Below are 14,816 nucleotides of genomic sequence, written 5' to 3'. Positions count from 1 at the left end.
AGAAGACCTCTGCTGCGTGTGTGGCCTATCAGGTAAACTATGAGCTGCGCTATTTAAAAACGCTCCAAACCAAAAGGTTAATGATCAGTGCGTCTTACTTCAGCGCTTTGCGTACGGTTTTCACTAATTGGTAGCTGGAAACCGAAACGATTCAGAAAAGATTATTTGTTTATGCTGAGGAGCTTCGCGGAGAAGTTCATTAATGATCTGATGCACTTTGTTGTTTCCAAAGATGTTCACTGTCCATCAGCACTGGGATATGAGAGCAAAGGCCAGAGGCTGCTGGGTCAAGGGTCAAAGGTCAAAGGCCAAAAGGGTCATTACTTGCTGCTTAATTGGTGGATTACCCCAGCTGCATGCTCTACTTTATGCGAACACACGCACACACATTAAAGAAACTATCACTGGATTAACTAAATCCGTCCGCAGAAACAGATGAATAGGCAGCATTATAAAATAAAGCAATAATATTAAACAAAACAAACAGGATATTGCAGACTGACTTAAATGATTGTGATATATATATATATATATATAAAATATAAATAATTAATCGTATGTGAAATTATGTAAAATGTCAGTGCATACCGTTTAGAAGGTGCAATTAATAAAATAAAATAAAACAGAATAAATAAAATATTAAATTAAAAAAAAAAATCTTTTAAAAGAAATATCTAATGCATAGGCCACATTATAGTAAAAACAATAATATTGTTAACATTTTATTACAATTTATAATAACACAAGAAACATATAGAGAGAAAAATACATAATAATGTTACAAATAATATAATAAAAGCTGAATTTACACATGATTGCATAATAGCAATCACTGTTATATGCTTTTAATATGATTTCATGTTTCACAAAAAAAAAAAAGAAAAAGAATTACACACACACACACACACACACACACATATATATATATATATATATATATATATATATATATATATATATATATATATATATATCTAATTCAGTGGATCCACGCTCATGAAAAGTATTAATTTCTTTAAACTTTTGAATGCTGGGCGTGATTTCAGTGCATGTCATGAAGTGAATTAGATCATGTGCTTCGAGGCTGAGTGTCTGTACTGCAGAGCGACTGCTACAAGAACCTCTCTGAAAACCCAACACCATCCGAGTGCTAGGGGCAGGCTGCAGCACGCAGCTCCATGCACTGATTTGACGGCTAAAGCTAGATACTGTAAATCAAAGTAAGCTCTATAATTGTGCCACAAGGAGGAAAAATCTGTGCTCGTACATAATGGAAACCTTTAGTTATCATTTGGTAATTTATCGCTAGTACAAAATGCAATTATGAGAACGAACACAAGTACCAACAAGCCAACGTGGACTAAAAATAATATCAGTGCATGTTCATACCCATTCTCAGCCAAAGATAATAAGCAGCATATTATTAGTGGTGCTGGTTTAACATCGGTGCACAACTCGTTCTGTACAAAATTGTTGCTAATGACAGAATGCTTCAAATTGTGCGTGTTTTTATGGAGAGAAAAATGAAATGGCAAATAAGTAATAGACTTACATTAAAGGAAGAACATGTACCATATTTTCAGGTCTAACCCTTTCACAAAACAAAAAAAAGTTTGTAACTTCATGTATGGCAATATTACTTCCCAATATATAACTGAATCATGTGGATAAAATTCCCAGTACCTTTTCGCTGACGCCAAGGGTTTCTTATTTAAAGCGGTTTCGTTTTTAAATGCCGCCAAAGGGGCACCGTGCGCATCAAAAAGCGACGTCAAAGAGTCAATATGTGACGATTTGGGATTGAGAATGTGTTGCTAGAACAGACAAGCATCGCATTTTTCCAGAGGTTTCGTCACGGTTTCTTCAGAAAACGTCAAATCTAGTTAATTACCTGCGTGACTGACGAAGATAGCTAACGTGCGCACGTGACGACAGACTTGAGATTCTTCGGAGACAGATCCATCCATCCACTGAAGAATGCCAACAAATTACCCACGCTTCATTCAGTCTGCATAGAGACGGCTTATTTGTCTCTGCCTTTCTCTTTATTTACAAATCCGCTAGCTTTATATTTGAACGGCTTCTGGCTAAATAAAAGCCGAATCGCTTTTTTTGGACAAAATTCTTCATAATCCACCTTCCTTTCTTTACTCGACCTGCGTATGAAACCCAATAGCCACACTAGCTAGCGTTACAAAAGCGTGACTGTCTACTTTAAAGGTCATTTTTAATAGTACTGTCTGGTCCGCAGGTGCGTGAAACAGCTGTTCCCTGCAATCACGGTGTGAAGTTTATCTCAGATACGAGCAGGAAACCAGATAGCCATTATGCCGAGAGCAGGTTAACATTATAAAGGGGGAGCTGAACAGATGCGTTCGGACGCGATAAAGCGACTACGAGTTATCAGGAGACATCGAACGGTCTAAAAATCGAACTGACCATGTTTTATTGCATTCGACCGCATTATACCCCCCCCTTGCTTTGAAGCCGCGATGACGTTATACAAAGAAAACGTTATTTTACACCCTAATCTCCACGAGCTTATCAGTCTAATTCTAGAAAGCGTGACGTGGGTGAATTATTTGACGTGCGCGCAGAAATGTGTGTGCGAAAGCACGCGCAGACAGGAGGACAGTGTCTCTGTAGGTACGGTAGCTGAAGCGCTCGTTACCGCTGATTGCTGGTATTTTGGTTTTTAATTAGAACACAAAGCTCTGTTGTTTGAGATGCTGCAGGGCCCCTGCGCGAAGAGAGGGAGAGCTGGGGCCGCAGAGAGGACGCTGGTAGAAGAACAAGGCTCTGAAAGCTCATAGTCCAGTTGCGTTTGTGCGTAAAAGAAGAGTGAGAATGTGCAGTAACATTTTATTGTATGCGGTCCTAACTTATTCAATTAATGATGCATGATTGCATGCAAGTAACATTTAAGTCAAACCCTAACTATGTAAATAATTATATATAATAAATAAAAATGAAAATAGATTAAAAATAGAGAGTATAAGGCATGCAATTCATTGGGATACAGCTATTTAAAGTATGATATAAATAAAAATAATACGCAAACGAGGTGAACTCTGACAAAACCCATCAAAAGCACATCATATTTCACCCCTTAAATGACAAAAAAGTGAAAGTTTGCGTGAAGAAAATGAAGCCCATTTTAGGTTTTTAGCATCTCGATATTTCTTTTTTTGATGTTGCATTAATACGTTATATCAAAGTTAATCACATTTTTATGTTTCAACTGTCACTCCCCCATTTTCGTTTTCAACTTGTACCCTACATTTGATTGTAACGTGGTAAAAGAAAAACATCTATGAACTGGCATTGCAGCGCTACAATTAGTACCATTTTAAAGAAAAACAAGAAAAGAAAGAAAAACAGGTAAAGAAATGTAAATGAATTTGCAAGTTTCTCCGAAACCTGTGAAGAGCTTAACCTTGAAGAGTATAAAGGCCTTAAAGGAGAATAGAAATGAATTGTAATTTGTGAATGAATAGAAATATTATATTTTGTGCATGAATATTGTTATTCAGCTTCTACCGATGACTCATACATCTTTCAGGCTGACCTAACTCCCAAGGTCAAGTTTAACATCAGACCATGCTTTCAATTCATCAATGAGCTATTCCCATTCCGCCATGAGGTAACTGCTTTTATTTGCCATGGCAACAAAACCACACCAGACAACAAATAACCTGTAGGGTGGACCCTAGGGTGGTCTATGCCACATGCCAGATACTCCCTTACAATATCTGCCATCTAGCTGTAATGTTTAGCTCCAGCGGTGATTACATCTGCCCGTGTGTCTCTAGTGATCATAACAAGAAGCTCTCACTGACTGCAGCATAATAAAGCAAACAGTGTATGGCATGTTCTACTATATATGGCCATATGTGTGAACGCCTGCAAGAGCCAAGAGCCAAACCTGTGCCAGTGGTGATTACATTTGGAAAGCACACGACTCCCGCTCACCTATGCCACAGCTTTGTGAGTTTACTGCACTGTGCACAAATTGAAAAACTGAACTGAACTGAAATTGAAAAATCTATCTTTTAAATCTAATTTAACATTTCAATCATAAAAAGTTCATTTCCATTCGTGTGTTTGGTACAAAAGCTATGCACTTTACATTCACCCAGGAAGCCACAACAGTGATACTGTAAAATCATTACAATTTAAAATAAATGTTTTCTATTTAAATCAGTGTTATTTTAATGCAATGAGATGCTATTACATATTTTAATATTTCATATTTTTCAGTATTTCATTTTTATATTTTTCACTTTCAGTTACAATTATAAAATATACATTTTCATTTTTTTGTATTTATTTATTTAGTAGACCAAACAGTTTTGATTCTTTTCATTTTTAGTTCAGTTTTAGTTTTAGCTAATTTTATCACGTCAGCATTTAATTACATTTTTTCAGAATATTGCAAGGTATTCAAGGTATTTATTCTTTATTTTTAACCAAATGTTTTTTTTAATGATTTCAGTTTTAGCTTTTCCCCTGATTTTACCTGTATTTGTCCCGTTTCAAAAATATGCATATTAAAATCTATTAATTATTTCTTAATAAAATTCTGAAATTATAATAATAGGCTCAAATATCATTTATTATTAATACTGAATACAGCTGTGTATTTTAGTGGAAATATTGATATATTTTTCTGAATTATTTGATGATTAAAAAGAACAGCATTAATCTAAAATAGTAATAAATTCTGTAACAATATTTTATATATATATAGACAAATACATACACACATATAACAGGTGATGATAAAAATAATAAAGCGTTTACTGTCTAGAGAAATCCAGACTGCTCCTAATGCATCTGCAACATGCCAGCCTTACATAATTCTATAAAACATAATGTCATTATCCTGTCATTTACCAGATACCGCAAAGTCATATTCGCTGTGACCACATCCAGCCTGTTGCTTTGACAGTATCACAGACACACATGCAGATAATTGGATATTCTGTGGGGCCGTCGCCAGGAGCAAAGACTCCGTAACCATAGAAACACCATTAATGTTCTCCACAAATCTGAGTCAGAAATATGAAGAGCGTTCTAGAGCTTTCAGATGAGAAATGACAAGGTAAGCCTCGCCTGAAGATGATGAACTGCACGCAATCTTTTCCAACTAAGTTTGCATGTAATTCTAATGAATGGTGACCGCGATGTATTCACAACAGCCAAAGAAATGATATAAATCTCAAAACACGATAACGCGCATCTGCAGTCCCTGGCAAGAGGGCCTGATAATAAGCGTGGTGAATTTCCAGCTGAGCGCGGACGGGATGTTTTGGGCCATTTCGCGTGTTCTCACAGAGGCTTTAAAAGCAGAAAGCTGAGAGTTTGTTCCCTTCATGGTGGATCTGTATGGATAATGGATTCTCCTCAGCAATGAAACTGTATTCCGTACACAAAGACGGTGCAACCTGAGCGAAATTCCTGGTGGACTGGGAGAGGCTTTTTTTCTGCTCGTTGTTGTTTAGGGTTTGTGGCATCTCCCCGACTCGAAAGCCAAAACGAAACAATCCGAGCAACGCCACTTCCCCACACCCACATTAAAACACACTTTCCACAACGCTCAGACACAATGCCTTGTTTTATTTCGACGCGGGCTGCCATGGCGACGGGAGCAACAGAACGAATACAGTGGCTAGTCACGAGCCCCTCTGACACGACTTACACCCTCACACAAGGCCGGCGCTGACAACAAGAAACAAGCTGCTAACAGCACAACCCCATTCATAAGGCTTCACCGTGGCCACATACACACTGCAGATTTGTGACGGCCACATCTCTGAATTGACCATTCGCAGGGAGTTTGACAGCCGATCTGACCAATCATAACGCAGAATGCCATTTAAGTCAGATAAATAAACCATTTAACTTCGCCGAACTCGATGTCTTTTGCAGTTGAAACAAGACACCTTCTGAGGTTCATGTGTGTTTATTCCGCACTATAACTAGTAAAGATTAAACGATTATCGGTTCATCTGCTACGATTATCGGTTCATCTGTCATGACGCATTAAAGAGCCACAGAACTATATTTATGCTTGAATTTCCTTTTAAAACATTACCAAAAAAGCTGGTACTTTTATTACCAAAAGTAATCTGCTCTGTTTTGTTTGTCGACATCTTTTCAGTTTCCTCTTTGCTTCGCTGTGTTTTTTTTCCACTGCGTGAGAAAATGAAGCGTAACGCCATGACTTGTCAGGCATAGCAACAGAAATGAAGGGAGGCAGGTCTTTGTGAAGGGTCAACTGACTCCCGGATAAAAACAAATCAAGGTAGTGGCAACCACATACATACAAATTTCACCCAGTATGTACAGAACTGAATAACTAGTTGGTAATGACCTTTTTAAACGCGTATCTTTTCAAGAAATCACAGGAAACATTTTGGCACAGAGTTGCCAGATCCTGCTAAATAAATAACCAATGAGAAAAAGTCCACAGTAAAATTAAATCCAAACACATTGTTTTGTAAATAAGCCACATACTAAAATATCGCAATCTTTTGCTGTATTAATTCATATACTGCATCGCTTTTACGATCTGAGACCAAACAGCAAGGTGAATGGCGCTTAATATGCATCGAGTATACTTAGTGTACATGGCAACCTTCAAGAGTGTCACTCCTGTACAATCAGTGTATCCAAAGCTAAGAAGAACTACAACGTGGATTGGGCGCATTCACACAGCAGCAGAATATGGATGTCAGTCCTCATTTTGAGTCGTTTATACCAATGCATCTACAAACATTTCAGTTATTTACAAGAGTAAACACATCTATAAATGATCTGGACTACCAACCGTGTTTAAGGCAAGTGTGAATAGAACTGTACTCAATGTACAACTCAAATGTTGTTGGTTAATTAAGATTTGATAGACGAAATCACACATCAGCTGACCTTTTGGTCATGTGAAATGGACATCACCATCTTTGGTACTTAAGCTGCTGCGTGAAAAGGAAATGTGGAGACTCACAGCTATAAGGAAACCTGTCCACAATCAACCTCCGATGATGTGCATTTACCTTCTCTCATTGTCATCCAGGTGGGCAAACAGCACGTTCTTAGAGATGGCTTTGGCCAGGGCGGTCATTGTCTTGTAGTCCTTTGGAATGACCTACAGTCAAAGAAAGTTGACCACTCATGAAACAAATTATTAGTATTTACTACCATTTTGGTGTATTGTCTCTATAAATTGGGAGTGCTGTGCTTGTGAAAAACGTGCAGCCATGATCCTATGTATATCTTGTAACTCGTATCATCCTATACCAGGTCAAATTCATATTGCTTTAGAGAATTGTAAGCACAGCTCTATTCAAAAAGATAGTAATTTAAGCGATCATTCATGTTAATAGCACAAATAATGCAGGATAAGTTTAATATTTAGTGTTTCCTGTGCAAATTGTCAATTGTGCCTTATACAGCTAATTACTAAAACTTAACCTTATTAGTCTATTATTGTTACTGATTTATATTACTACTTCATTTAGAAGAACTGAAAAACACTGCAAAGAATGACAACTTTCACTTTTTATTTATGTTCAGGATTAGACTATAATTTATGCATTCACTTATATGATGAATAATATGTTTAATAATAAAATAAAAAGAGACGGTTATGCACAAAAATAATAATAATAAAATATAATTAAATAAAATGAGTGAGCTAGGGTTAGCACAGGTGTACTACGAAACAAAACTAATTCAAATAAAACAAACAATTAGGTACGCAGGTTGTACATAGGTAAAAAATTAAATGCATGCAAAGTATAATAAATAAACCCTTAATGTAAAAATAATTGCCTTGGCAACTGACTGATGTATATTGGTCTAAATTAAAGTACTAAAACTACGAAATAAAATAATTTATTAAATCTAAATACAAATAATAAAACAACTACTAAAAACTAAAATTAAAATGAAATATAAAAAAATATATAATACATTAAATGAATTAAAAGCTCATTAAAAAATATTAATATTATAACAGTATAAAACAATGCTAAATAATACTAAAATAACAATCAATCTTATTTACATGCTTAAAAATGTTTATAGTATTGTGTACACTTCAACAGTACCAAGCAGAAAAGGAAAATATTCTCCAATAATATAATAAGCCTAACTATCCGATCAAATCCCACTGGACAAAATCCACATTTAGTCCTGCATCATTTTCTGCTGAATATTCTCTTTCCATCAGAAAAGCCATATCTCATATGCATTAGAGAAAAACTAAAGTGAAAACACAGCAGTGACCCTGGCCTGTTACTGATGGGGTAACTGAGACAAAACCTGAAAATAATGCTAATTTAACTTCAGTTTTATTTATTAAAGCTACAATTAAAGCTGCAACGGCTAACCTTTCTGACGTAGCTGACGGCATCCTCCTCCGTGTAGACCTCGGCGCTGACCCCACCTCTCCGGCGTCGGGCCTTCACCACCGGGTTCGGAGGAGGAGGAGACACTTCATCATCGTGAGAGTCCGACTGCGAATTGGACTTCTGACGGGCCATGATCTGCTTGCATTCTTCCTGTGGAGAGAGGAAGTGAGCAATACGTAAGATTAAACATCCATCTGAACATCAAAGGGGGCTGCGACCATCTGGACCGTCGTTTCCATCGCGCAGGACGCACAAAACCTTGCGCAGGGTTTAAACGGTGGATGCTGAGAGGGTGAAACGACCGTTACGAATCACGATTACAGTTCATAAAATCTGAAAGACTGAAACGTACTGTGAGCGCACAGAGCAGACACAACAGCGCTGAGATTTCACTGACGGAGCCAAAGAGAGACAGTCAAACATTCCCGTATGAAAGAGCGAAGAACAATGAAGCTGCATGCCACAGCACAAACGATGTGTGTGTGTGTGTGTGTGTGTGTGAGTGTGTGAGTGTGCGAGAGAGACAAGATGTGTACTAGTCAGAGAGGGTACAGTCAGTATTACTGCAATGTACAATCACTGCACATACAGGGTGGACAGGGTGATTATATATATATATATATATATATATATATATATATATATATATATATATATATATATTTATATATATATATATATATATATATATATATATATATATATATATATATATATATATATACATACATACATACATATACATATGCATGCATACATATATATTAATTTATACAAAATGCTAGTAATTTATTGCAAAAATAAATGCACAAAATAAACTGACATCTAAAGACGATAATGCTAAACGACACAGCTAAATGCATTATAATTGTTTACGTAATGTGAAGATTTTTGTAATATTTTTAGCGTTCTGTAACAGTTAAAAAGGACGGCTCGAATTTGACTAACGTTGAAAGGCAATATTACTTCTTTTATCTGCAACAGGGGTATCAGTAATAAAAAGCCATTAAACAAATGCACAACTGAAAAATAGCGTCAATAATTTGTTTCTAAATTAAGTGAGACAATAAATACAATTACAATTAAATACAATACAAATAAATACAATTACAGTAAGTACAATTAATCATGATTAATTACAGAAAAATGCACAATTAATTAGTAAGTTGTAGCACATATATATATATATATAGGGTAAACATCCTAAATAGCGTATAAAAATAGGGTAAAATAGGGTAAAAAAAAATAGGGTAAAACATTTACTTAATTCTTATTTCCCTGAATAAGGTTTTAGTGCATTTCTATGTAGTTGATTCTTTATGGCAAATTTTCTATAACAGAGATGCCTGAACTAGGGCCCACAAATAGGAAATACAAAAATATATATATAATATTATAATTTATCCTAATTTAACTGTTTTTTTGCACAAGTAATGTGAGTTTTATCAGATTTTAACAGGTTCTGGCACCTCTGCTTTATGACTTTCTGGCCCCTATAAATCTGATATCAGTCTGTTAATTCCACAGTTAAAACTTTTACAGGATATAAATGGATAAAGTGTTTGTAAAACGGCATAAACGTCTCCCTCCGAAACATCCAAAGGCACAAATACCAAAGTGAAGGCAGGCAGATGCAAAGGAACAGCTGGGCACATGCCACACACACACTCACAAATGCACACAAAACACACACATGCTCGCTCTAAAGCTTTAGACAGCCATCAACAGGCCTGTCTGTGAAATAACACAGAAAAGAGCCCAAATGTAGTCTGAAACCTGTGAAATCAGAAAACGTATTAAACAACATGCCCATTAAAGATCATCTTGCTCGCCAATGCATAGATTCAGATTATCAAATATCAAATTTGCAAACCCATCATGAACACACAAACAAATCTGAATAATGCCTATAGAAAACAATCCAAATATCAGCTTATCAAATTATCTTAGAGCTATAAGGACACACAACCAAAAATGATGGATGCAAAAAATACTAATTTATAATTTAATTTAAATGTCAGTTTTGGATTAAAAGTCTAATGCTAATGCTAACTGTTTTTGAAACAGTATTTTATGTTCCATTACTGCAGTAATATTGTCATTTAAGAATGTCACCTGAAAAAAAAACTGAACAAAAACTGAACAAAGTCATCACCAAATCATGTGTGAATCATTTTGACCTAATCATACAAAAGAATGATTTCTAATGAAAGAATCATTTGTAAACTGGGTCTCCACACACACACACACACACACACACACTAGCTTAATCCACATTTACATTTCTTACAAAAAGCATACTGTAAACGTGCACAGACTGTATAGGCCTAATCTACCATTGAAATATTTGGGGTCAACACAATATGCTGATGTGTTGCTGAAGAATCATTTATTATTAATAAATGTGCTGCCTCATTTCTGTGTGTGTGTGTGGGTGTGTGTGTGTGTGTGTGTGTGTGTGTGTGTGTGTGTGTGTGTGTGTGTGTGTGTGTGTGTGTGTGTGTGTGTGTGTGTGTGTGTGTGTGTGTGTGTGTGTGTGTGTGTGTGTGTGTGTGTGTGTGTGTGTGTGTGTGTGTGTGTGTGTGTGTGTGTGTGTGTGTGTGTGTGTGTGTGTGTGTGTGTGTGTGTGTGTGTGTGTGTAGGTGTGTGTGTGTGTGTGTGTGTGTGTGTAGGTGTGTGTGTGTGTGTAGGTGTGTGCAAAAGAGATTTTTTCCAGTATTCTTAAATGAACAAAGTTCAAAGGCACTTATTTGAAATGCAAATCTTTCAAAAATTCTAAATGTCTATACAGCCGCTTTCTATCAATTTAAAGAGCCCTGGCTAAATATATGAAAGAAATATATAAAAAATATATATATAAATATATATAAAAAAAGAACACTTTAAACAATAAAAAAGTAAATTAAAAAGGACCCCAGACTTTTATATGGCGGTGTATGTTTGGGCCAAAGTTGACATTTTTGCAACATTTTATTTTTATTTGCGTCGTTGCCTGGCTGGCATTACTATGCAACTGGTGCATGAGCAAGAGGACAAGTTATTGGTTGAAGCTAATCTCAATTCAACCAAATGTCGCCCGAGCTGACACGAAGATCCACGCCTGACATTCCTGCATCCGTCAGTAACATAAAAAAAATACGACTAAAACTAAAATCCCGTAATCGTCCGCTCACCCTCACGTCGCCTTCTGCCCCACATAAAGATTTTAATCCAGCACAGTTTTTACAGACGCAACGTTCAGAACAGAGTCGCCCTTTAGCAGCCTGCGCAATTTCATCTTTCTAAATGAACAAAAGGCGCCGGACAGAAAGAACGCGTGAGCAACTGAACCCCATCTACGACCCAAAACGCAAGTGGGTCAGTAAACATCGTTCACGGGGGGGCTCGATCTCTGATGACACCGAATGACCCCGAAAACACAAGCTCTCGTCACGAGGAGAAGACGAGGACAGACGGTCTTGTGCTGCGCTCGATATCAGCCCATCTGATCGCGTCTCATGAATGCACAATCCCCCTCGGCTGTTTGATGCTCTACCTAAACCAACAGTAGCTCAGCAGAAACGCATTCCTAACAAAAGCCCGAGCCCAAAGCGTCCGCCAGACTGAAAAAGTCTGCTGTTCCTGGAGCACATGATCAAAGAAGATGTTTAGCTGCTGCTGAGCGCCGACGCGGTTACTGGCACCTCCAGCTAAACGAATGACTGCTGTGACTTTCATACGGTCGGTACACAGAGTCCGGGATTGGGCAATGACATCAAAAAGCATCAGCATGCATCCTAATTAATTTCTTTAAGGGGGGGGGGGAATGTCGATTATAGCTCTTCTTAACAATCGCGGCTCATTAAAGTCCCTCTTACCAAAAGTTCAGTGTTTTTTGGAGCAAGGATGCGCTGCTTTTACCAGAAGTGACGATGAGCATGTTACACGATGCGTCTAGCTTAAAAAGAGTTTGATTTCAAATTGCTTTCGAAATCGACTTCTGAGAGTAACGCTGAAAAATTGCATCACAGGATGAATTAAATGTTAAAATATATTTAAGTATAAAACAGTTTTAAATTGTAATTAAATTGTACAAAATATCACAATAAATGTGGTTTGAACAGATACTGTCTCATACATTAAATAATCGAAAGCAAAATGGAATAGGATAAAATGTTCAAAAAAGGAATATATTGTATTTTTGCGCAGCATTTGGGAAAAACGTTTAGATAAATAATATCACAATATGAATATTTGGCCAACGCTGAATACGAATCGGACTACGTTTTAACACATAGTATCTTAATAAATAATCAAAGCATGTAAAGAAACATGGACATGGTGTACTAAATACTACTTAATATTCAATTTAACCAGATACACTAAAAATAAAAGAATACAGCAAAAACTCATTATTCGACAAGTTTCAAAAAAAAAATTATTTCAAATAATCTGTGAAAGTATCATTTCTAGACCTGGAAAAGTCATGTAAATAAATAAATGTATTTTTTTTTTTTTTTAATATTAAATTTTTTTCAATGCGAGGGCTTGGAGCTAAAACTGTTGATCAACATACAAATGAATACCTTTTAACGGGTTTTCCGCCCGGTTCCTATCAATCTGTAAAAGCCCAGCTATATCCAAAATCCGTTTTTTTAAAACCCGCACATGAACTTCAGATGTTTTTGGCAGATCCCGATAAAGTGCACCGTCCACTTAGTTCACAAGCTGCGCCGAGAACAGATCAAAAAAGCGTTACAGAAACCAACGATTTCTCATCCTCAAACATGCAATTATTTCTCATAAGTTTGGTATCTGTCTATTGTGATTCACTTGCCAATAATTAAGGCGCATAAAGAACATCAACCTCACTACGAGCGAAAACACAATGACAGTTAATCATCACGGATGTTTGAGGGAAGGAGAAGGCGTTCATTAACACTGCACCAGTGCGTTCAGCCAGACTTTTTTTTCCAAAGCGATACACAACACAGGAGCAATCCCCCAGGACCATCCGGAGGTTAAGTGTCAGGCCAAACGGGACGGCGGTGATCTCAATAACTCTCCGGCTCCAACCGCTCCAGCTCCATGGGAATGAAGCCACATCCCCGTCACCCTTTTCCCGATGCACACGCGTGACTTACACAAGCACAAGCGCCGGCAGAGCAAACGCAGTAAGAGCGACGCACCTTCTCCAGCTTCTCGAAGTGTTCCCGCAGGAACTTCATAGGCCGCTCGGGCTTGGCGATGCACAGGTTGACGATGCACTCTTTGAGGATCTGCTGGATGTTGTGTTTCTGCACGAAAACCTCGCAGCCTTTCAGACTTTCGTCTTCTTCCAGATTGGAGGAGGAGGTGGCCATCTTATCTTCTATCACTGCTGCAGGAGAAAAGAGCGAAGGAGGGAGGGGGGGAAGGAGAGAAGAGATGTTCGTTCTTAAGTCTGTGCAACTTGTTCTCTCAGATGATGAGCCGGCCTGCTGCCAGACCGATGAAATCCACGACATATTAAATATGCACATGTCTGTCAATCAATCATCTGCAGTTGCAAATACACAAACACTGTGCATAGACAGATATATAGATAGATAGATATGTCATTATGACTAAATCATAGTGGTTACGATGATGATGATGATGATGATGATGACACAGGCCATTCTTCTGTGTCATGTATTTACATTTTACTTCCGTCATTGATTCACGTCAACCGTTTAAAGATCTAACCAGTTCTCAATTTCGACGTATACGTTTACGAAACCGGTACCGCATTCAGTCGTGCGTGAAAAACGACGCGTCGGTGGAGCATCACTCCGCGATCACCTGTTTATACGCTTTTATCGCCGCCTGTTCGCTTACAGATACAAACCTGCGCGGTCTGTGAACGGCGTTAGCCCTTTATTATCCTGAAAACCGCGTCTGTTGGTATATTACGCTAGAAACGGTCGCGTGGCAGCGTATTTGCCGTTAATTCGTCTTACCGTTACGAGGCTGAGATGCAGGGCTCGCGCTCTGGGATGTTGCTTGTTTGGTCCTGCTGCTCGCGAGCGCTATGACGTCAATCCGTCTCCCGATTGGACGCCGACGTTAACGGTCCACAAAGAAATACGTAATTTTTAAATATCGGGGAAAAAAGAGCTGTAACTGATACGTAGATTTCGGCGGGGCGAGGGCGCTGTGTTTTGTTTTTAATTTATTTATTTATTTTCCGCACTGCGCGGACGCAGCCAATCAGCGCCCTCGTGGGTCTGCGCGTCACTCGGAATAGCGCGCGCGCTTCCTCTCGCCGTGGACCGCGGAGCTGACCTCCGCGCGCGGCGATGTTTTGTGGCCGAGCGCGTTTGTACGCACACATGACTGTGCTGGTGTAGCCGTGGAACGTAAAAAATGCATGACTAGGGAATAATAAGCAGATCAGATTTT

The 14,816-nt window shown here is 37.9% G+C and overlaps 1 protein-coding gene across 4 annotated transcripts in view; it reads right to left on the bottom strand.

The window, feature by feature from the left end:
- prkar1b (protein kinase, cAMP-dependent, regulatory, type I, beta) overlaps positions 1–14,589 on the bottom strand; it is a 52,737-nt gene extending 38,148 nt beyond the window's left edge. The window contains exons 1-4 of one of the 4 annotated variants that reach the window (XM_043234830.1): positions 14,263–14,589; positions 13,583–13,773; positions 8,394–8,564; positions 7,056–7,147 (exon numbers count right to left, since the gene is read on the bottom strand). In XM_043234830.1, coding sequence (XP_043090765.1) covers positions 7,056–7,147; positions 8,394–8,564; positions 13,583–13,756 — 437 coding nt within the window. In that variant the 5' untranslated portion in view covers positions 13,757–13,773; positions 14,263–14,589. Of the gene's footprint in view, positions 1–7,055; positions 7,148–8,393; positions 8,565–8,766; positions 8,860–13,582; positions 13,774–14,262 lie in introns of those variants that run through there. The other 3 variants (XM_043234829.1, XM_043234831.1, XM_043234832.1) reach the window with 3 other exon arrangements.
- Positions 14,590–14,816: the final 227 nt, after the last annotated feature.

Source organism: Puntigrus tetrazona, chromosome 3 (genome assembly GCF_018831695.1).
Source record: "Puntigrus tetrazona isolate hp1 chromosome 3, ASM1883169v1, whole genome shotgun sequence".
Lineage (NCBI taxonomy): Eukaryota > Metazoa > Chordata > Actinopteri > Cypriniformes > Cyprinidae > Puntigrus > Puntigrus tetrazona.
This window is presented reverse-complemented; position numbering and strand designations above follow the sequence as displayed.